Below are 24440 nucleotides of genomic sequence, written 5' to 3'. Positions count from 1 at the left end.
TCATTTACTTATTTGCGTGAGGCTGCTTAAGGCTGTGTTCTTGTTTTTTTTTTTTTTTTTTTTTTTTTTTTTTTTTTTTTGTCTTTTTACGGCCACACCTGCAGCATATGGAGGTTCCCAGGCTAGGGGTCTAATCGGAGCTGTTGCTGCTGGCCTACGCCAGAGCCACAGCAATGCCAGATCTGAGCCACATCTGTGACCTACACCACAGCTCATGGCAACGCCGGATCCTTAACCCACTGAGCAAGGCCAGGGATCGAACCCCCCTCATGGTTCCTAGTCGGATTTATTTCCACTGCTAAGGCTGTGTTCTGACATTTCGAAGGAGCCCTCTGGAGAGTAGGCTCCTCAGTAAATATGGAAAAAGAAGAGTTAGGAAACAAAAAAGGAAAAACTTTAACAGTCTGAAAATAATTATTTCTTCCCTTATGTGGACTGAAAATAATAACTAGATTTGATAACCTCCAATTATTCCTTATATTCTAAAACCCATCCCCACCTTATAATTCAGAAAAGATAATGAAGGCACATTAATCATTTTATTGCTGTAAATATAACTCTGGAAATTACAAACCAACTTAAAATAGCCAACAGATGACCAAGCAAGGAACTAGCACCCAAATAATCCAAGAAATTTATATTGAAACTTGAAGGAAAGCACCTTGTTGTAAACACCACCCAAGATGAATGTTAGAATTTCAAAATACTTGTAAAATAGCAAAAGAAAAATTAGCTAGGCTAAGTATAGCTTGACGATAAAAGTGTTTAGTAATTCAAATATGACTAAATGGGGGAATGTAGACAACTCAGCAATAGATTATTCATTGTTTAAAAATTATTTGATGGGGAACACGCTGATCCATTTATGGTTTTGTTCTAATATAAGTAGAATAATTTGAAACTGGGAGACGTTCTATTTTATGAGTATTAATAACTAGTATATTCTAGCACAATGTAAAGTAGGTCTTAAGAACACTAGAAATCTCTCCAAAGATTGGAATTCATTAAATTTATTAAATAGGCATGGGGAAATGTGGAAGTGCTATCCAAAGTTTGTTTTGGATTTCAAATGTCTTTCTAAAAAAGCGAGGGCCATTTTGGCCCAGATTGTAAGCCTTTAAAGTTTTACTAAAGTCAAAGGATGTCATCTGTATTATACCCCAGCCAACATTCAAGTGTTGGTATAAATTCAGAAATGAATTGTGTCCATAACTAGAAACATCCAGTCCGAGTGAATATGTAATTTTTGAAACCATATAATTAAAATTCTGTCAGAACATTACATTGAATGAAGATTATGAGGCTAAAAACTTTTTCTGTAAATGTAGAGCAGATGTCCAGATGAAGGCCTATAAATACCCCAAATAGATACTTTTTCTATAAGTTTTTCAGTGCAAATACAGTTATATCAGGCAATATAAAAGAGGCTAATAATATGCAGCAGATATATCTGGAATTCAGTGTCAAAATTAGCTCAAGATGGTATTTTAGTTGATATTAAAAAATAAAGTATTTATAATACACCAATCTTTGCCCCTAACGACTACCTCTTTGGAAAGTGAGATGTTTTATAAATATTAAACATTTTGTTTTCAAACTATATACACATAACATTTAAAGCACTATTTATTCCTTCTCTTTTTTTAAGAGCAAGTTGATCTGAGCCTCAGCTTGCTGTGTGGATTTGAATTATAACTATTCACTTATAAAAATAATTTTCATATACTGTCTTAAGTCTGTGGAATGATGTAAGGTCTATGAGTAAAACATCTAAAGAGAAGAATTAAATTCTAAAGGCTATTCGTTAAAAAAAATTACATGCCTTTAAATGACTATTAGAATGGTTGATGTCTAAAAAAAGGTAATTTTAAACTTTAGAAATTATTACAACATTGTAAATCAACTATACACCAATAAAACTTTAAAAAATGGAAAAAAATAAAATTTAGGAAGAAAAAGTTAAGACATCAACGTGTAATCCTGAAAAAAAAGTTTTATTTGTAAGTATCTTCCTAGAAAGATTGATGGCTAATACTGCCATTTCTTTTTCTTGTTATCTCCCACGGATCTTACTAACAATAGTTATTAAGGATAGTCACTCTGGCATTTGTTAGACAATTTTAAAAAAGCATTACTGGAAGATATTAGGAGTCCTAAAACACTTTTGATGATATGTCATATAAAGTAACAAATTCTAATAATAATTATTTTCATTTCTTCAAACTCCTGGACCCAGGCACACTCAAGTATATTTCAGCAAGTAGCTTTTGACTTCATTTCTGAAAATATTACCTGTTATTAATGGAACCCCCAAAAGGGAGAAAGAAATAAAAGAAAGACTCCCTGTGAATTATTTTATTTACACCTCTGCATTTTGGCATGCTACAGACTACTGGAATTTTACATAGCCTACAGAGTTAAAATAAGATGTATATTGTGCTTTGAAAATATTGACATAATCTGATATAACACAGAGCAAAATAGCTCTGGCTAAAATAATTCACTCCCCAACCCCCTTTGACAATTGTTAGAAGTCCAATAACTACTCTTTGATCTTGTAACACTTAGTAAATTTGAATAATTGAGGGGGGACTAATCCTTAAAAGATTTTTGTCATATCCAGTTTCACATTCCTGAGCATTAGTAACATTTCATTTAGAAAAGAAAAAAAATTCCTCTGTCATACAGTGGTAAATTTATCTCTAAAGAGTACTTAGATTCTATTGAGAGATTTTTTTTTTTTTTTTAACCAGGGAACACTATATAGCAAATTCACAGAAATGACATATAATAAATAGCACATTACTAGATTTTGAAGTTAGAAAAATATATCATACTATATAATTTGGAAACTATAAATTGAAACATATATAATTCAAGAGCTTATTGACAAATAAAACGAGGAATGTAAAATTTAGGCTAGTAAGAAAATCAGTCGGGGGTGGAGAAGAGTAAGGAAGTGGAGTTGTCTAGTACAGTTTCATTCATAGTAACACAATATCATCAACTCTGTTAAAAGTTCCTTGTTGATCTCTTCAAAATAACAGCAGAGGGTTATTTTCAAGAAGGACTAAACTCAATTAAAACTTATAGTATGGTATTATTTACTGAAAAATTCTAACTCCCCCCCATTAAACATTTTATATGTTCTAAAAATGTTTTTTTAGATCCCCTTAAAAAAATTCCCCAAAGCATAACCATTCTGCAGGATTTTTTTTCACAGCTCAGCCTATTTTAACTTAGGAGAAGTGGAATAAAGAGCTGGATAGAAATGAATAACACTTACTAAAAACACAATCTGAAAATACAGCATGGTTCCCATCTGCTTCCTTGGGAGGTCATTTACCACTAGTGATGACAACCACATCAGGTGTTACTTGCTTCAGTCTGAGAAGGACACTAGGCAGAGTCACAGTGGTAAAGGGAAAAATAAGCGTGATATCCTGCAACCTCACCAGTATACAATATTCATCAATATTGCATCTACCACTACACATAAACTAGAATCAGAGAAGTCCTTGACTCCCTAGGAATTATAGCGGAAGCCCCATCTCAAGATCCAGGCTCAGACATTGCCTGTTTACCCCCAAATCAGTCTCACTCTGTTTGCTGCTCTCTTATGGAATTTCCATCCCAGGAAACATTTCCTGATTTGAGGTTTGTTTCATCTAGTGCAATTATTAAGGTAGGAGTGCTTGGTAGCTTGTGCACTTGGCTGTGTAACCAGATTTTTTTTCTTCAAGGGTTAACCCTGGTCTAAATATGTGGTTGGATTTTTATTTATATTATCTGTGAAATTGATAAGGCATTTGGCACATATTGCAAGTTCTTCCCACCTACTTGAGCACATATTTCATGTTTAGTTCTTTTAAAATATTGCCTGAGCTACCTGGCGATTCAAAACAGCAAGAAGAGTTATGCCAATTGCCATCATAAGGTCAGTGATTTTACATGACTGTTTTATTTGTTCCATGTGCTGGAGATACACTCAGGCCACAAAGAAGCAAAAAAAAGACCCTACAGGCCATCCAGGCACAAAGAAGACCCTGTGTCAAGTTTTAGTTCCCTGTCATGATTCCATTAGTATTAATGTAAGAGAAAATTTACAAATGCTAAGGAGAGCTCTTACTCAATAGCACTGTTTCCATCTATTTTTCTCACTTTGGTGTGTCACCTTGTTCCATGGTTTTCTTAGCACCTGGTTGTGCATCATAAATCACATGATTAGTTTTTGGGTGGTGGGAATTGAACCTAAATCACAATTACTGAGGAAAAGTGTGCTGGGGTCCTGGCTACTTGGTATATTGTACTGTACTGTACTTTGTAATTCGACTTCGGGTTGTGGTGGGGGAGGCAGATCCGAGGGTATTGCTAAAGTGATGCTCAGAGGAACCCCTCAAGTGGCCAATGGTGGCTGTCCCCCCAATGCCGCTACTCAGGCCTCCACCTCCCAGGCTGCTCAGCCCCAGGCCGTCACCACCAACTCCAGCTGTGCTGCCAACCAGGCCGCTGCTGCCCATGCCACTGCCTCCGCTGATTCCAGTTATGCCAGAGCCTGAAACTACCCTCTCTGTCACAATCACATTGTGGGTGTTTGATATATCGGGGTGCATGCTCAGATTGCCCACTATGCCGGAAGTTGGCCGGATGACTCTTTCTGTCACTACCACATTTGAAGACTCTCTAGGATCAGGGATCGTTAGAGTGGTGGGCAGACTTGAATTTGGTGCTATGACCCTTTCTGTCACTATAACGTTTGACCCATCTCTCAAGTCAGGCATCTCTAGCATCCCATGCAGATTGGCACCAGAGATTGGACCAACCACCCTCTCTGTCACCACCACGTTTGATGCCTGCCGATTATCATGAACATGGACAGAGGGCTTCAGAATGCCAGAGGTGGTGTACGACTCGGTCATGGTGACATTACCATAACTCAGAGGGTCAGGAATAGGCATAGGGTGATGTACCCCAGGTCCCGAGGGGTAGGTGCTCTCAGAAATGACTGTGGTAGTACCGATATGTGGGGAGATGGGTGGGTGTCCACTTCCAATGGGCTCTGTTCCCTGTGGGGGGCAAATAGGGTCAGTGCTCTGAGGTGGCCAAGAGGGATCAGGGTCTGGATATGGTTCAGTTTCTTTTCCCAGGCTGATATCTGCCAACTTCTTAAATTTAGGCCCTAGGGTATCCAAGAAGCTGTCATCCAAGTCTTCTCCAATGAAACTACAACAGCCCACAGAGCCAGCCGGGGAGCCTTCACCTTCGATATCATATATGAGCAAACAGTCATTGGATGGGCGTCCTTCGTCTTCGTCTGCATAAGCGTATGCTTTCTGAATTTGTAGAGGAAAGAGAAAATGAAATTATGAATATGCTTTTAACAATAACAGAAGTCTCTATCATTATTTTTTTTCTCTCAGAACATTACCAAAAAACAATATAGAAAACAAATGTCTACCATCTACTAGAGACTCTTTAAAAGTCATTGTATAATCACTTGAAAGAATTTGGTTAGAAATTATTTTAACCTTGATTTTGCTAATACATGCTGATATTTATGTAGATGAACTTCTTCATAATAGTGCACTTTGGACACAAAAGCACAAGGAAAAAAATCAATTATTTGGCAACTCAGTCAGAAGGAAATACTTAAAAACACTGAACTTACGTTTACCAAAATAGTGTAGGGACATGGTTGGGAAGTATGCCTATGGATTTCAGCAGTAGGTCTCCTGTTATCTACTGTTATTTGAGAGGCTTTTACCAGTATTTCAGTTAAAAATATAAGCCACCCTCTAAGCCATTAGGAGAGTTAATGAAGGTATTTTAGGCCAGGATGTCAGAGGATATAAATATATCAGAGACATTATCAGAGATAAATTTCTGAAGGCTTAAGTATCATGTGGGGTATAGCCATGGGCAATTCTGTCTCTACCTGGATATGGAAAAATTAATTCTCTCTGGTTCTTTGAATGTCCTAGAAGTGTACTATCTCAGACCCACACTTTAAAAATTAAAAATTTTTTTATTAACATATAGTTGATTTAGTATGTTGTGCCAATTTCCAGCAAAGTAACCCAGTCACCCATATATATTACATTCTCTTTCTTATTTTATCTTGTGTCATGGTCTATCCCAAGAGACTGAATATAGTTCCTCGTGCTATTTAAAGTAAGATCTCATCGCTTATCCATTCTAAATGTAATAGTTTGCATCTACTAACCCCAAACTCCTGGTCCATCCCACTCCTCTCCCCCACCCCTTGGCAACCACAGGTCTGGTTCTCTATTTGAACCCACTCTCATTGCATGTTTACTCTATGTATAGTACTGAGCTAGGTTCTGGCAACATAATTTAGAGAACATACAGATGAGGCATTAAAAATGGTGGTAGACATATAACTAACAGATTTTAGCACCGGTAGATTATACAACGTATAAACAAATTACTACAGAAATACAGATGAAGAAGCATCAATTCTATTTCGATGAGAGGATTAACAATAAAACTTTCAGAAAGACAGTGATATTTGAATGGGGCCTAGAAAATGTGTGGGGGTTTGTGAGAGAAAAGGTGAGATAAAAGCATTTTAGGATGAGCACAGCATAAGCAAAGACCTGGAGGGAAATAGACCAGTATGAATAAGGCAAAGATGCTCAGGAAGTGGGGTTGTTGGTAAGGAGTAGTTGGAGGTGTGAGGGAAGAGGTCAATTGGTGAATAACCTTAATTGCCACGCAAAGGAGTCTGGACTTGATGCATAGACAAAACAGAGGTAGGAGCTGCTGGTTGTTTTTCAGTGGAGGAGTAAAGTGCTTGGGTCAGAGTTTTAGAAATATCATTCAGCAACAATAAAGATTGTTAGGCATAAAAACAAGAGGCTGGGAACCTAGTTAAGAGATGCTCATGAAAATGGGGAAAATGGAGCCAAGGGAGCCAAGGGAGCGATAGGGACACAGGAAGGAGAGGAAGGCGTGGGCTGGAGACCTTACCTGGCAGAAGTAACTTTCCATGAAGTTCATATTCAGCCCTCCTTCTCTGCATTCCCTCATAGAATTTCTTCTTAATGTTCCAGAATGTTCTTGACATATCTCAGGTGCTCCTGATATTTTGCCTCCATCTATTAGTTCAAATCCTGTTGTTCTTTCTCCCCCTCCCAGTTCTTGCATTTCTCTGCCGCAATACTCATTTGTGTAAACCCCTGAAAGTGTTGATCAAATGAAACTTAATTTCTCTGGTAAATTGTATTTTCTCTAGCATATTGTAAACTAAAAATGAGTAACTTACTGTAATGTATAGTTTTGTTCATTTAAATACACAGTTGTGAGCAAGCAAAGAAAGTGAAGGTACTACACAGAGAAAGGAGATACAAATATTATATCAAGTTCGAAAGAATATTATCAATCAGTTTGTCAATTCAGTAATTATTTGTTGGGAGACAGCTATATGTTGCACTGGAATGGGGCAGGGGGTGCTGCTTAGAAAAAAACCTGTGCCTTAGAGATTTTGATTTCAAATTAGGGTAAAAATCTACAAATTCTAAAAGTTAAAAGAACAGTATGAGAATACTCAATGTATTATTAGAAGTGTGCTCAGGGTGGCTTTCAGAGAAGAGGCTACGGCTATGGCGAGGGGAAAGGTTTGGATGGACTTTGCACTTGAAGGTGAGAGGTGAGTAGAAGCCAGTTACAATATTCTGGGTAGATGAGAGAAAAGGATGGCCCAGACTATGAAAGTGCCATGGACAGAAAAAGTATCAATAGTGGGATAGGTGTCCTACAGCTTTAATATTTTAAAGATCTTGAATTTAGGTACAGAGTTTCATCCTTCTGTTACTAGTGCCTCTCACTGTGCTTTGTTCACAGTTTGTAGACCTAATGAGGGAATAAGCACATAAATAAATCCTGGTGGAATTGAGGGTTTGGCAAGTCTTGAGAACTAACTGAGTGTCAACAAATAGGGAGACATAAGAATCAACAATGAGTTTCTGCTTTTGAGGTGGAAAATGTTGGTGTCCTTAACACAAATGGATACCTCAGAGGGGGAAATTTAAAGACTAGTGTAGCCAGTCCTTTGAATATGGCCCAGTTCTATAAAGTTATGAACTTTTGAATACGGCCTATGTATTTTACATTTTAACATGTTAAAAGTGGAAAATTTATGATTGCAAGTTTGAAAAGGACTGAAGAGAAAACAAGAGAATCAACAATAATTATTTACCTTGAAAAAAGGTAAGACAGTGCAGTTATTTTCAAAGATATGAGTTTCTAAAATCAATTGCTATTTTTATTAGAATTTTGGTTTTGTGAATTGTGGTTTTGTGTGTTTTGTGAATTTATCGATACTAGCCTCAATAAAGGAGCATTAATCTACTTAATAGGGTTCTTTAATTTTTGGTTAGAGGCTTTTTTTTGTAAATAACAATTTTCTATTAGACAAAAAAAATCTCAACCAAAATTGCCTTCTGGTTACAATTCAGTATTTCTCTCCTATTTATAGAATCCTAGTCAGGTCATCTCCTGTGTGCTCTCTGACAACTGAAGATAATGTAAAAAATACAATCTATAAGAATAATAATTATTGCAGGTTAATTTAGGTTTATCATTTAATTTGCAAATTAGTCATTTTAAAAAGAATGATAGAAACACTTTTATAGGTAAGATATTTGAGAAATATTAAGGTATGCAAAGATGGAGAAGAGGATTTTTCTTCAGTCGTTTGAGCTGTTAAAATTTTTTAAAGGTGTTCCCATTGTGGAAATGAACCTGACTAGCAACCATGAGGATGCAGGTTTGATTCCTGCCCTCACTCAGTGGGTTAAGGATCTGGAGTTGCCGTGCGCTGTGGTATAGGTTGCAGACGTGGCTCGGATCTGGCGTTGCTATGGCTGTGGCATAGACCAGCGGCTGCAGCTCTGACTTAAGCCCTAGCCTGGGGAACCTCCATATGCCATGAGCACAGCCCTAAAAAGACAAAAAAATTAAAAAAAGTTAAAAAATTTTTTTCCTTACCTGAGTTGTCAATGCATTCAATTATATTTGCATTATCGGGTGGCACTTGTGGTACACAGATAGTGGTCAAATCCTGGAAAAAAGGAAACATTTTCCTACTTGGAGTGATTCTTTTCTTTCAATAGTAATACATTGGATTTGTTCTCAAATCACCTCAGATTTTCTAAAAGAATACTAAAAGAAATCCGAGCCTTATATAGAAAGACTTACGTGGTTACTGGCCTCTAATTTGGATGTACCTTTGATTTTTCTCCCTTTCCCCATTGGTTATTTCAGAGCAAAGAATAGCATAGACTGTGGCTGACTCCTGGTATCTTGGTTAATGCACATAAAACTGAGTTTAGGTGACTATTATTATTACTATTTCGGCCGTGCCTGTGGCATGCAGCAACCAGGCCAGAGATCAAACCCTTGCCATGGCAGTAACCTGAGCCACAGCAGTGACAATGCCTATTCCTTATCCTAAGCCACCACGGAACTCCCTAGATGACTATGAAAGCCTGTTTATTACATATTAGTACTTACTGCACGTTCAGGCTGTGCTCCTTCTACTGCCCATGAATGAATTGCTCCATCTGAACATTCAGGAACAGGCTCAAAGCCGGCACCACCCCCAGGGGCACCTCCACAGTCACAATACATCAGCAAAAATGGGACCACTGATGGTGAAAAGATAGGAATATTGGAATTAGCAGCAGGAGCATATTAAAACAAAATAGCCCACTTTTTGATTAAATGTGAATCCTTAATATAACTCCATGTTATTCTAACATTACTGTGAGAGTTTCGGAAAACAAGCTGAATAACAGAGATACCAAAATCAGTGTGATCTTCAGTATGCCAGACTGCAATCAATTTTTATTATATAATATTCAGATTAGAGATCATATTATACTATTAAAAAATGAGTGTTTTCTCTGTCATTACTTTGAAAATATTAAAGGAGAGAAGAAGGAAGGTTGGAGAGACCAGGCAATGTTTGATTTTTCGTGTTCCCTACTCCATGTCTTCTTATATATTCTTATATTCTTCTTTTATATACACCTGCCTCTCTTATTTCAACAGTAAAATTTTACTTATACTTCCAGCAATTATCCTCTGTGAGGTTATTATTTTTCCCCATATGGATATCATTTTTGAAATCACCCACGCACAAATAGAGAACACAACACTGATTCTCATGTTTTTTTTTTTTTTTCCTGTTAATTGGTTGGGTTTTTCTTACTCATCTATATAAGTTTCCAGCACAGAGCCTTTTTCATAATATGATCTTGATAAATAATTTGGGGTGAATGGATGGATGAAGGAAAGGATGTGAAAATAAAAAAGATAAAGAAGGAAGGAAATAAAAAGAAGGAAGCAAGTTAAGAAGGAACATAGTAAGGATAGTAATAAAGGAGAGAGAGAAGATGAAAAAAAAGGAAGAAAAGAATCCTATGCGTTTTGTTTTCTTGAAAGTTTGCTAGACTTAGAGATAGCTTTGAATCTAGAAGTATTTGACTCTAAAGCGCATATATAATTTTAAAATCAGTTATTAACTACACTACCCAAAGTTAGTCACCAATGTAAAAAGCAAACTTAAAGTGAAAGTTATATATTACTTGTGGAAGAGAGAATCAGCACCTGGGTAATTAAATTACTTTTATCAAGTATTTAATTCTAAATTTTAAAAACATTGGTTGATAATTAATATGGCTAAAAAGTGAAATTAGAGAATTTTTTTTCATATATAGTTTGTCACATTCTGCAAATTTGCTAGCATTTTTTTTGCTTAACCTCTCTTTGATGAGAATGGTTTCTTTTTTAAACTTTGTTTCTCCTTTCATAGAACTTTTTATAATCATAATTTCAATTTATTATGGGCCAATAAAAATGAAATCCCATTTAAAGAGCTAACACCTATCCTTCTGAAACTATTTCAAAAAATTGTAGAGGAAGGGATACTCCCAAACTCATTCTATGAGGCCACCATCACCCTGATACCAAAACCAGACAAAGATACCACAAAAAAAGAAAACTACAGGCCAATTTCACTGATGAACATCGATGCAAAAATCCTCAACAAAATACTAGCAAACCACATCCAACAATACATTCAAAGGATTGTACATCATGATCAAGTGGGGTTTATCTAAGGGATGCAAGGGTTCTTCAATATCCACAAACCCATCAGTGTGATACACCACATCAACAAACTGAAGAATAAAAACCATATGATCCTCTCAATAGATGTGGAAAAAGCCTTTGCCAAAATCCAACACCCATTTCTGATAAAAACCCTTCAGAAAGTGGGCATAACGGGAACCTACCTCAACATGATAAAGGCCATATATGACAAACCCAAAGCAAACATCATTCTCAATGGTGAAAAGCTGAAAGAATTCCTGCTGAGATCAGGAACAAGACAAGGATGTCCACTATCGCCACTACTCTTCAACATAGTTCTGGAAGTCCTAGCCACAGCAATCAGAGAAGTAAAAGAGAAAAAAGGTATGAATCCAAATTGGAAAGGAAGAAGTAAAACTATCCCTATTTGCAGATGACATGATACTATACCTAGAGAATCCTAAAGACTCTACCAGAAAACTGTTAGAGCTCATCCACGAATTTGGCAAAGTCGCAGGATACAAAATTAAAACACAGAAATCAATGGAATTTCTATACACTAACAATGAAAGATCAGAAAGAGAAACTAGGGAAATAATCCCATTTATCATTGCCCAAAAGAATAAAATACCTAGGAGTAAACCTACCTAAAGAGACAAAAGACCTGTACTCTGAAAACTATAAGCCACTAATGAAAGAAATCAAAGATGACACAAATAGATGGAAAGATATACCATGCTCATGGATTGGAAGAGTCAATATTATCAAAATGACTATACTATCCAAGGCAATCTACAGAGTCAATGCAATCCCTATCAAATACCAAGGACATTTTTCACAGAACTTGGACAAAATATTTTAAAGTTTGTGTGGAAGCACAAAAGACCCAGAATAGCCAAAGACATCCTGAAAAAGAAAAAGGGAGCTGGAGGGATCAGGCTCCTGGACTTCAGACTATACTACAAAGCAACAATCATCAAAACCATATGGTACTGGCATAAAGACAGAAATATAGATTAGTGGAACAGGATAGAAAGCCCAGAATTAAATCCATGCACCCACAGCCAACTCATCTATGACAAGGGAGGCAAGAATATACACTGGAGAAAGGACAGCTGGCTCAATAAGTGGTGCTGGGAAAACTGGACAGCCACATGGAAAAGAATGAAATGAGAACACTCCCTAACACCATATACAAAAAGAACCTCAAAATGGATTAAAAACCTAGATATAAGACCAGACACTATAAAACTCTTTGAGGAAAACATAGGCCAAACACTCTCTGACAGAAATGATAGCAACATCTTCTCAGATCCACCTCTTAGAGTATTGACAATAAAAACAAAAATAAACAAATGGGACCTAATTAAACTTAAAAGTGTCTGCACAGCAAAGGAAACCCTAAACAAAACAGAAAGACAACCCACAGAATGGGAGAAAATATTTGCAAGTGAATCAACTGACAAGGGATTAATCTCCAAAATTTATAAACACCTTCTGCAGCTCCATACCAAAAAAAAAAAAAACAAAAAACAAAAAAACAAAAAAACCAAACAACCCCATCACAAAATGGGCAGAAGATCTAAACAGACAGTTCTGCAAAGAAGACATACAGATGGCCAAGAAACACATGAAAAGATGTTCAACATCACTCATGATTAGAGAAATGCAACTCAAAAGCATTCTGAGGTTAAACCTTACACCAGCCAGAATGGCCATCATCCAAAAGTCTACAAACAAGAAGTGCTGGAGAGGGTGTGGAGAAAAAGGAACACTAGTACACTGTTGGTGGGATTGTAAATTGGTGCAACCACTGTGGAAAACAGTATGAAGATTCCTCAGAAAACTAAAAACAGAACTATCATTTGATCCAGCAATCGCACTCCTGGACATCTATCTAGAGAAAACCATGACTCTCAAAGACACATGTCCTCCAATGTTCATTGCAGCACTCTTCTCAGTAGCCAAGACATGGAAACAACCTAAATATCCATCGACAGAGGATTGGATCAAGAAGAGGTGGTACATATACACAATGGAATATTACTCAGCTGTTAAAATGAATGAAATACCAGCATTTTTAGCAAGCTGGATGGACCTAGAAATTATCATGCTAAGTGAAGTCAGCCACACAATGAGACACCAACATCAAATGCTTTCACTGACATGTGGAATCTGAAAAAAGGACAGACGGAACTTCTTTGCAGAACAGATGCTGACTCACAGACATTGAAAAATTTATGGTCTCCGGAGGAGACAGTTTGGGGGGTGGGGGGACATGCTTGGGTTGTGGGATGGAAATCCTGTGAAATCAGATTGTTATGATCATTATACAACTACAGATGTGATAAATTCATTTGAGTAAAAAAAAAATTAGCAAGGCAATTAAAAACAAAGAATGAAATCCTATTACTTAATATAGAAGATTCTTGTTTTTTGAAACATATTTTATTTATTTATTTATTTTTTGAAACATATTTTAAATTACAGAATAAGAGCATGTCCAAACTCTGTGGGTTAGATAAATTCAATTTTGATTAAAATGATGAAAGTATTTTTTAAAATCAGATAAAGTCCAGTTTGCTAATAAATTTAATGAGAATTAGCTATTTCATGATTTTATATATTAAGAGAAATAAAAGTAGAAAAATATTTTATATACAAGTACTTTGCATATTTCATGTTTGTGTATTTTAATTAAATAACATCAGCAGTATCTTCTGACACTAAAATTTTATAATTCTATACTTGAGCAAGGCCATTTTTACATTAATTGTAATGTGCCAACTTCATCCTGCTTACTTCAGAGCCCCCCTTCTCATTCCTCAGAGACTGTGGCATCTGGCTCATCTCCACTCTAATTTCTATCATCATCCAAGGCAATGTTAAAGCCCACCTGGAGAATGCATTGGATATTATATCCTCATGCCTAGAATCTTGACTCAGTCCACTCTAGTGACCACAGGATATGGTCTTTCTCTAAATGCTTCCATGCATGGTATTTCTTTTTCATCATCAAAGCGTTGTTTGAAAAGTGTCTTATTGTTTCACAGATGGCAAAAGCAAGGCTCAGCAAGTTAGGTAACCTTTGAAAGACTCATACAATTAAATTTAGACGACAGAGTTTAACCCTTCATCTATTTGGCTCTCCTTTCTTTAGGCTGTGCGGCTATAGCTCAGCATGGAATCCCTTCCGGGTCTAGTCCCTGCCTATTTCTGGTCTTAACTCTCACCATGCCTTTAGGCATGTCCTTTATTTCTTCCATGCTAGAGTCCTTTACTTCAGTTACTTGCACTCTCATTCTGTTGGGGTCTTGCACATGGATTTTTTTTTTCTCCTTGTATTCCCTTTTTCTTGTCCACTAGGCTAGCTCTTACTCATCTGTTGAAACCCAAGTCAGAGGTTACATTCTCTATGGAGCCTTTTCTGATCAGTTCAATCAATTGTTTCTGACTGTTTTCTTCACTCAAATAGCAATTTAAACCTGCCTGTTACAGTACTTTGTTATTACACTGTGATTCAATGCAAAGAAATTTTTATCCTCCACTGCACTTTGCTGTTTGATTTTTTTATGTCATAAACCCAGCACCGAACATAGACATTTCTCAATAATTGCACAAATAAGAATTTGTAAAGTATATTTCATCAAAGGATCAGAAAACTTATTTCTTCTCCATCATTTTTTAGAAGGCACATAAAACCAGGACTGTTAAAGTACTTACATCCTAGGACCAAGAATCCCATGATGAGTAGTCCAATGCCAGCGGGACCAAAATGTACATTATCTAAGGGATCGCGCACCCGAACTCCATTGCCAGTGGGTGTGACACTGTATACATCCTCTGTGTTGGTAGTAGTGTATTCATATGATGGAGTAAAGTCATTTGTGCTAGTAATGGTACCTCCTCCAGTTACAGCTCCATCTGTCTGACGATCTTCCCAGCCAGAACCTTCAAGGTCAATATTAATTGTACCAGTACAAGTTCTTTGAAGAGCATCTGTAACAAGATTTAAAGTAAAAGAAATACCTTATGCATGTAGCGTAATAATTGTTGGATAATACAAAACTAGTTTCTTTTTGTGTCCATACTTATTTCAATGTCTTTATTCCCACTAATTCAGTAACTTCCCGAATTGTTTCTTGTCTGTGACTCACTTTTTAAGTCAAACCATTATGAAAAAATATTAGTGCTTTAGAAAAACTATTCCATGTGTTGAGAAACATACACGATAAATGCCACATTATGTATTGGTCAAGAGTGTTGTTATAAGCCACTGAGGAGGCATTTCTATATTATGTGTTACCGAAACCAACAAATTTTGAACAGGTTAGTCAGTTATTTCTACTGAAATCTACTGATGAAGCAGTGTGTCTTCAAACTCACAACCAATAGTTCAAACAAATCATAGAAGAGGGAATTTGGCCCTATTCGAGGCGGGGCGGAAATCGTCTCAAGAAGAAAGTGAAACATTTTTGTTTCACAAACAGATGTTCCAAATATGCTTTCTTCTTGTCCTTTTAAGTTTCAGTAAGTTGTGTTTGTTTCATTAAACACAGGAGCAGGGACAGTTGGATTTGTTGCAACCTAATGGTGTCACACGTGCTGTTTGTTTCAGTGAGTTATTGTTGTTAACATCTCTATAGATGTAAGCTGTGTTGTCTGACTTTGTCCATTGATGTTGCGCTAGACTCTAGTACAATGGCTGACATTTAGTGTGATTTGATATACAGTTTACGAATAAATGAACAAATATATCCCTGGAAGTACGTAACAGAGATAGGCTTAAATTCAATCTTATATCAAAGCCCATGCCCTTCCAGCTCAGCCATGAATTCCATTGTTATTGTTAACATACAACAATTCTATTGTATCGTTATTGTTTTAGTTTTATTATTATCGTCAGATCTAATGTTTATCCCCAGAAGCTTGCATTTTTTGATGACAAAAAGAGTGCTCCCTATTTGCCATAAGCTTAACAGTTTTTTTAAGTAAAAGTTTCTATTTCAGTCTCTATTTCATGTGTCCAGTTAAGCTTGGTGTTAGATGTTAGAAAAGGAGTAGACTACTAATTGCTTAAAACAATCTGAGCACTGAAATATGCTTTATCTGTGGATGGAGTAAACGTTTTTACTTTGTAATATACAATTTAAAAACTATATTTGTTTTCACTGATTATGGAAAAGACCAGCATAATTTGATAAAAATACTGAATTGTTGAAGGACTTTAAAGAAATGCTGCTTTACTTATTTTTTTAATCCATGAAACATGTGGACATTGTCAGTCTTTTCTTAGGACAAGTGAAGGAAGAGAAAGAAAGACAAAGAAGGAGAAAAGGATGAAGAGGAATTGAAATAGCAAATATTGTTTAGAATTAGCCTCGAGGACTTTCCTCCTAGTGACTAGCCTAATTTCATTCGTTGGTTTTAAAATTAATATAAGCATGCTACTTCCAAATTGTTCACCTGAAGTTGTACATCAACTTTCCAAAGATTATGTAAAATTCAGTTAGCTTGGCTTCAGATTTAATCACTTGAAAATAATTTTATAATACAGATGAAAAATTTTTATTCCTACATTAATAAGAGCAAACATTTATTGAATGTCAGCACTTGTCTAAGTGCTTTACATGCAATAACTCCTTAAATACTTCTGAATCCATATTGTTATAGCCCCATTTTACAGAAGAGAAGACTGATGGATAAATGGGTTAAAGAACTTCTTTAAAATCTTGTATCTAGTAAGTGATGGTACAAGATACCAATCCAGTCTCATTCCAGAAATCATGGTCTTAATCGTGAAATTTTACCACATCTTGTATCATTCAGGATTTGATTCTGTAATGCCCAATATGATAACTTTTGTTGGCAAAAGGCTTACTTCTAAATACAGTAAATTAAATGTTCATTTCTGTGTGTATATATAACTTCAAGTATAACAGAAGAAATTCAATTTACTTCTTACCATCTATAGATAGAATTGTTCCTTGGTATTTTTTTCCAAGCAAATTATACTGTTCCCTGGTAACTTTATTTCTTAAAGTAATTATGCCTGTTTTTGAGTCAATAGCAAGCAGGTCAGTTGGATTATTCCCCATTACATATCTGTATTTGAAAGACAACAGTACACACTGATGTTAGTTATTGAGAGAGACAGAGAGAGAGAATTTAATTTTGAAACATGTTTCCAGTCAGAAGTTATAGCCCCCAGATATAATTTTAAATTATTAAAGACTTTATGGTTTTTTCAGAGTGGTCCCAGCTGTTTAAAGACACTTAAAAATAGATCAAGATTTAAATTTAAGAAAAAAGAATTCCTGAGCAGCCACTTATGTCTCTCATGCCCCCTTGAATATCAGAATAATCCTTTGATGCTTATAAGTCGCATTTGATTTTGGTTGCATCAGAACTGTCCTGGATAACCCAGATAAGGGGACTTCTGGGCTGCTGCTAATTTTAAACTATTCTCTTATAAAAGCAGTTACTTTCACAACTTGGCTTTCACCCCTTCCCATCTACACAATGAATTTACAGGGCTTCTTTTGGAATCCAAACTTGGCCCTTGTCTAAGGCCTCAGTCCTATTCTCTATCCTCTTTCTCTCCTCCTCTTTGATTTTGAAGTTTTCCTGCTCACTTATGTATTTGTTAGGCAAGCATTGGTTAGGTGGCTGTCCGTGTCAGACAGTGTGCTAAATTCAGGAAGTAGGACTTGGAAAGGAGTCAAGGGTGGGGGTGTGGTCTGCCCTCAGTGAACTCACATCTGTGGGGTACAAGACAGCTTACTGGCAATGGCAGTGCAGTACGATCAGAGCCACACTGAAATATTCACATGTTGTGAGGGAAACACAGAGAAAGAAAAAACTCATTTGTAAGGTCTTGCAAGAATACACAGATATTCTGGATCACAAGCACATGTGCAAAATACATGTGCACAGATTTTTGCATGATCAGGTAGAAACATTTGGATTTTAGAATTAAAAAAGCTACACAGCGTGTAACTTTTCCTGAATGTAACTAATTTTTCATATCAAAGCTATTATTGACCAATATTAAGTGCTGATAAAAACAAGAGAGTAGCTGCACTGAGCTAACTAAATCTAATTGATTTCAATCTGGGCAAATTTGTAATGGGAAATTCAAGCCATCAAATGTCCCGAAGGGAATAACTGAGATATGATGTAATCAGATAATGGATTAATAACATATATAAATGCAGGAATGTCAAGCTTTCAGGATATGGTATTTTCACAGTTTGAATCTTTACATTTATCCATCTTACATTTTGCACAAATATTATATTTTCTTATGTTAGATAATAGATAATAATTCATCAATTAGTACATTTTATGATTGATTTTCAAAAATCATAAAAAAATTTTAATTCATGTACTTCAACTTTCCAAAAAGAACATATTTATTTAAGTTCAATTTGTGGTGAAAATTAGTTGGAAAATATCAGTCTTACCTGACAGTTGTTGAAGGTAAACCTGTGTCCAGATCAGTAGCTATAAATTCTCCCAGTTTATAGTTTTGTCCCATACTACTAGTTACTACGTATGTCTTTGAACCTGGACGGAACACCGAACCTTCAATTACATTTAACACAGTTACAGAGATTGCAGTTGCTGTGAGTTTATATTGAGACATAATTGATTGATGAAATTCAGCTTTATTTCTAACACCAAGACTAAGTTGCAGATTCTTCACCTCTTCATAATCTAGGGGCTAGAAAATACAGAGTGAAATAGTTTTATTATAAAGATAAAAAGCATTTTAAAGGAAAGAGAAATCCTTTGATAATAGACAAAAAATTCTTACATCTCTTTCTTTAATTAAATATAAATATAAAAAAACCACACAATCTAGTTTAACTTTATCTTCATACAAGCATATGAAAAATATAGTAAGAAAAAAATCCAATTGCCCTAGATCCTTTGTTGAAAAAGTTGAAAATGTATGAGTTCTAATTGTCCACCAATCCAGAGAAAAATTTAATATAGATGGTCAAATCTATGCATTTGATAGAGCAAAGGCAGTTTGTGTTAGATGATATCATCTCATATTTCTCAAAAAGTAGCTCTAGGGAGTTCCGTTGTGATGTCACAGGTTAAGGATCTGGTGTTGTCACTGCAGAAGTGCAGGTCACTGCTGTGACATGGGTTCAGTCCCTGGCCTGGGAACTTCCACATGCTGCAGATGCAGCCAAAAAAAAAAGTAGCTCTATTTATTACAAAGAATGGGTCACATATATCATACATTCAATCATTTGACTGATATTTATTCATAAGAACTATTTAGAAGAAATTTTACTTTGTATATGTGACTTCTTTCAATAAGTCATATAATAGAATATAGTATATAGATAATAAAAAGAAATCCATATTTTCTTCATAGTCTGGAAAAAACATTTTATATTACAAAACTATCAGTGTCACTTTTATTATGAGAGATGGTGTCAATATCCACTACTCATAAAATCCACAACTATGCATAACGCCCATAAGTACCAACTATATTTTTCTAAATTTTCATATGAAAGTAATTTAGATGACCATCAATTCACACACTGAGCTCTCCACTTAGGTGAAGTTTTTAGTCTTTGCTCTAATTGGATTTATTTGCAACTCCAAGAATGGCTATAAAATCATACATACATATACATCACACACATATTACATATATATGATAACAAGAAAGGAATTAAAATATGATGTCACATCTGGGAGAAAAATTAACATCATTACCATTTTATAGATGGAAATATTGAGGCCAGCTCGATCAATTTTCTAAAGTAACATAGTAGTTTGGGGTGAACTATATTAGAACTCAGTTTCCCTAGCATGGAATCTTAGATAGTATAGTGGAAAGAATGTGAACTTTATAGCTAGAGAGAGCTAGGTTTGATTGTCAGCTGTACCACTTACTAGTGATGAGAAATGAGTGGGTTATGAACTCTCTCTGAGCCTCAGTGTATTTATTTATGGGCCTACAACCTAATTTGTAAGGTTGCTGTAAGGAATAAACTAAAGCATCCATACACAACTTCAGTGAATGGAAGCTGTAGGCATGGTGACATTTTGTGAATACATACGAGACAAATGATCACACATTCCTATGGGGCCAGAATTCCTTAGGAGTTTATTTGCCAGAGCTATTTTGAAGGAAGGGAAGAGTTAAAAAGGGATTATATTTTATCATGAGGAATACATGCACGCATCACACACAATCCATGCACAGCTATTGCAGATTTTAAAATAGACTGACAAGTCTCTTAGCACAGGGTGAAAATCCACTATCAGCTCTCTAGAAGTCAGACGCTTTTTTCCCCTCACATCTCAGAGGAAATTCTGCAGCAGGTAAATGTGGTAGATCACTGATGTAGAGGGGACACAGGAGAACTCTCTTCACTTGGACCAAATCTCTATGACTTGGACCAAGTCTCTAGTATACTTATGTCTGTCTTGGTCAGCAGCCAAAGTGAGATAGGAATGTGATAACCTTACAATTACAGTAATTTAGTTTCAGTTTTGTAAAAACATACTGCATGAATAAACAACTTTTAATTTACATGATGAATCTTCCTAATGAATAGTAATTGATGTACAATGTTGACAGAGACACATTTTTTTTTTCAGGCCACGTTAAATGTGTTTTTTTGTTTTTTGTTTTTTTTTGATTTTTAGGACCACACCTGAGGCATATGGAAGGTCCCAGGCCAGGGGTTGAATCACAGCTGCAGCTGCTGGCTTATGATGCAGCCACAGCAACATGATACCACAGCTCATGGATCCTTAACCCACTGAATGAGGCCAGGGATTGGACCTGTATCCTCATGGATACTAGTCCAGTTTGTTTCCACTGAGCCACAATGGGAACTCAAAAAAAATATTTTCAAGTTTGTAAAACGAAACCTTAAGGATTAATCATATTTTTGTTGCAAGCATAAAATAAGATTTGTGTTTTAAAATGCTTTCCCTTTATATGATCTGTGAAAGAATATTGTATTGGTAGAAAAGAAGTTTTGAGTTAAAAGTTCAATGCCTGTTTTCATGAAATGATATAAGCATAAAAACTATTTAAAAGGTCTATACTGTATATCATTTTAAAACTCAGTAATTTTTATTCTCTCATCCACTCAAGTTTGTGAAATGTTAACATCATTTTATCTGAAGATTAACATTTTGGGAAAAAACCAAGAAGACAAAATATTTAGGATAATTATACCATACCTTAACAATCTTTAGAGTTCCCACATTTGTTCTTTCATTCATTTCAATGTCAAACCAACCTCCCTCATTTCCAGAGATAAAGAAAATTACTGCCAGCCAGTTAGCTGAAAACTCCTCATCCAAATCAATTACTCTTATCTGGAGCAAATTTGAATTTAGACTATTTTCTTCAATTTGTAAGGAATTCTGAAAAAAGAGGTAAAAAAAATTAGCACAAACTGAGAAAAGAGAATTATACTAGATTTATATAGAATGTTTATAGTTATTTATAAATAGTAAAGGAATCTGAGTTGGTAGTCTCACTATTCATTGCTCATTGGGTTTTTCTTGAGCAATGAAAAAAGATCATACATATGAACTGAACACACATAAGATAAAATATGTACACAACATTTGCATTGCAGTGGCTAAATATAATATGTACATCTATAAAAAGAGTTGTTAGAATGAAGTCTAGAATGTAATGAATTTAAAGGTATTAATGTCAAGGATTAATACTGATACTTACCGAAGGCAGTTCCATATATGGGATGTTATCATTGACATCAAGGATTTTAATGCTGCATTCACACTCTGCTGACATACCATCTGCCCCACCATCTCTGTCTGAGCCTCTTACAGCCAGAGAATACTGGCTATATTGCTAAAAATACACATGACAAACAATATCACAGTTGCTGTAGACAGTTCTTGTTTTGTCTCATACAAAGATCTTTTTAAAATATTGGCTCACCATTTACATAAATCTATGATTGGAGATAGAGGTAAGATGGAATATTCAAATCTCACATGAGTAATACAAAGTTGCTACTTCTGTTCCCAACGTTTATCCAGCCTCGTTTAAAAGATGCAATATTTGGTAGTTCCCTTTGTGGCTCAGCAGAAATGAATCTGACTAGGATCCATGAGGATGCAGGTGCAATCCCTGGCCTCACTCAATGGGTTAAGGATCCGGTGTTGCCGTGAGCTGCAGTGTAGGTCGCAGATGCCGCTTGGATCTGACATTGCTGTAGCTGTGGCTCTGATTCCACTCCTAGCCTGGGAACCTCCATATGCTGCGGGGGGCGGAGGGGGGGAAGCAATATTTGAAAAAGGTCTCATTCCTTATTATATGTTGAAAACACTTGTAAAAGGTGGAGCCATCCAAAATGATCAGGGGCAGGGGTAGGGAGAGATTAAGGTTCACCAAGAATTTATGACATGAAAGTTCTGTACCTTAAATTATCAGCCCCTGAGTGTGCAAGAATAAAGAGATGGTAAAAGGTTTGCTTTGGGAGGGGGGGTTGTGGTAGTGCAGTTATTGAAGATCTATTTCCTTGAGTCTACTCATTGGTGCTTAAATTTTTGGAAGCTGATAAAAGCCATGCAGGTTTTCCCAGACACATGCATCTATGCATCCTCCAAAGTCGTGTATATAATTTTAGAGGATTCATAGAGATGTCTTGAGGTGTTTTCATGAAGCCTAGGTTAAGAATATCTGCTCTGGTGGCTTCCTTGTGACTGCAAAGTTCCTTTACTTTTTAAAGATCTTCAGCACTATTTCTCTTTTGATGTTAAAGCAATTTCATTGGGCTCTCTCATTAAGAAAGTTTGAGAGAGAAAAAGCTAAATAGGCAGTTTTTTCTGATGATAAGTTTCAAACAAGTGAAAAAGGACATATGGGTAACTTAGAAACTGATGGCATTTGGATCATTAAAGACTGTTAAAATAATCTGATTTATCCCAAATCCAGGAGTCACTAGCAGGGAGTTTGTCACTTAAAAATAACTATAATAATAAAAAATAAAATTTAATTAAGTATCAAATAGAAAAGAAAGCTTTCCCATTTATATCTCTAAAATATTTGCAGGTGAGCTATATCTTAACAATATTAAAAGGTAATGAAAAAGTTGCTATTTTAAAATTAAATCATGGAACCACATAGCATCATAGAAACCATGTACCGCTGATTCTGATTTGATAAGAATCACTAATTTTTTTTTAAATTCGTAAATGAAAAGATTGGTCTGGATGCTACTTAATTCCTGTCTATCACTGATTCTGTGATTCATTTCCCAAAGTAATCCGCATCTGTCAGTAGGTGAGACATACATAGGAAGAGGAAAAAAAAAAAAAAAAAAAAGAGTTCTCTTAGCAAAGGTGCTTAGGGTGTATTGGATTAAACAAGGATAAACAAAATTCTTAGTCTATAAAAATTATTGGAGCTTCTTCCATGTTCACATGCAGTGTGACTCACCAAGGTGGGGGATGTAATAGCAATTGTTTCTTAAATTTATTTCATTATAGAACATATATTTTTTAAAAATGAAATTTTTGCCTATACTTTGTGTGTATTTTTTTGTCCTCTCAGAATATAGTTTTCATAAATTGAGACAAATCCTAAGATTAAGTGAAAAATGAAAGTATGAAATCTATTTGAGATATTCCCATTTTTTCATCTCACAGATTTTATGTCATTACCATTATGTGAAAAGGTTATGGAATTAAACTTTTAAACTTTTTTTTTGTCTTTTGTCTTTTTAGGGCCATACCCATGGCATATGGAGGTTCCCAGGCTAGGAGTTGAATTGGAGTTGTAGCCGCCGGCCTACGCCACAGTCACAGCAACGCAGAATCCGAGCTGTGTCTGTAATCTACACCACAGCTTATAGCAACACCGGATCCTCAACCCACTGAGGGAGGCCAGGGACTAACAACCCATTCAAAGAAAAAGAAGTTACCTCTCGGTCTAGAAAATTATTCATTGTTCGAATTTCTCCAGTGTATCTGTTGATAATAAACATTGGTGAATCAGAAGGTTCTTGTCTTATGATCTTGAAGGCTATTTTTGAGTTCAAATTATTTGGTTCATCTGCATCAGTAGCATTGAGTCTCATCACCAGTGTATCTAGAAGTCAAGGAAAATTGATTACAAGTGAATAGTTTGCATTTTTATTGTAGCATAGCATATTGCTTTTCCAACTGGAAAAAGGGCTATTTGGTCCATGTAGTTGGCATACTACCATTTTCCCTTTCTACTACTTCAACCTATCAATATCTCAGGTCCTTTCTACACCTTTGTCTTGATAAAAAAAAGATCGCATTTTACCAGGGAC

The 24440-nt window shown here is 35.7% G+C and overlaps 1 protein-coding gene across 1 annotated transcript in view; it reads right to left on the bottom strand.

The window, feature by feature from the left end:
• Nucleotides 4230–24440, bottom strand: part of DSG1 (desmoglein 1) — a 35109-nt gene continuing 14898 nt past the window's right edge. Inside the window, 10 exon segments of the mRNA NM_001035535.1 lie at nt 4230–5333; nt 6991–7199; nt 9010–9082; nt 9535–9668; nt 14839–15114; nt 17081–17220; nt 18582–18841; nt 21346–21531; nt 21854–21988; nt 24066–24232. Of these exon segments, the coding sequence (NP_001030612.1) occupies nt 4293–5333; nt 6991–7199; nt 9010–9082; nt 9535–9668; nt 14839–15114; nt 17081–17220; nt 18582–18841; nt 21346–21531; nt 21854–21988; nt 24066–24232 (2621 nt within the window). The 3' untranslated portion in view covers nt 4230–4292.

This window comes from Sus scrofa, chromosome 6 (genome assembly GCF_000003025.6).
Source record: "Sus scrofa isolate TJ Tabasco breed Duroc chromosome 6, Sscrofa11.1, whole genome shotgun sequence".
Classification (NCBI taxonomy): domain Eukaryota; kingdom Metazoa; phylum Chordata; class Mammalia; order Artiodactyla; family Suidae; genus Sus; species Sus scrofa.
The sequence above is the reverse complement of the archived record's forward strand: the minus strand, read 5'-3'. Positions and strand labels throughout refer to the sequence as shown.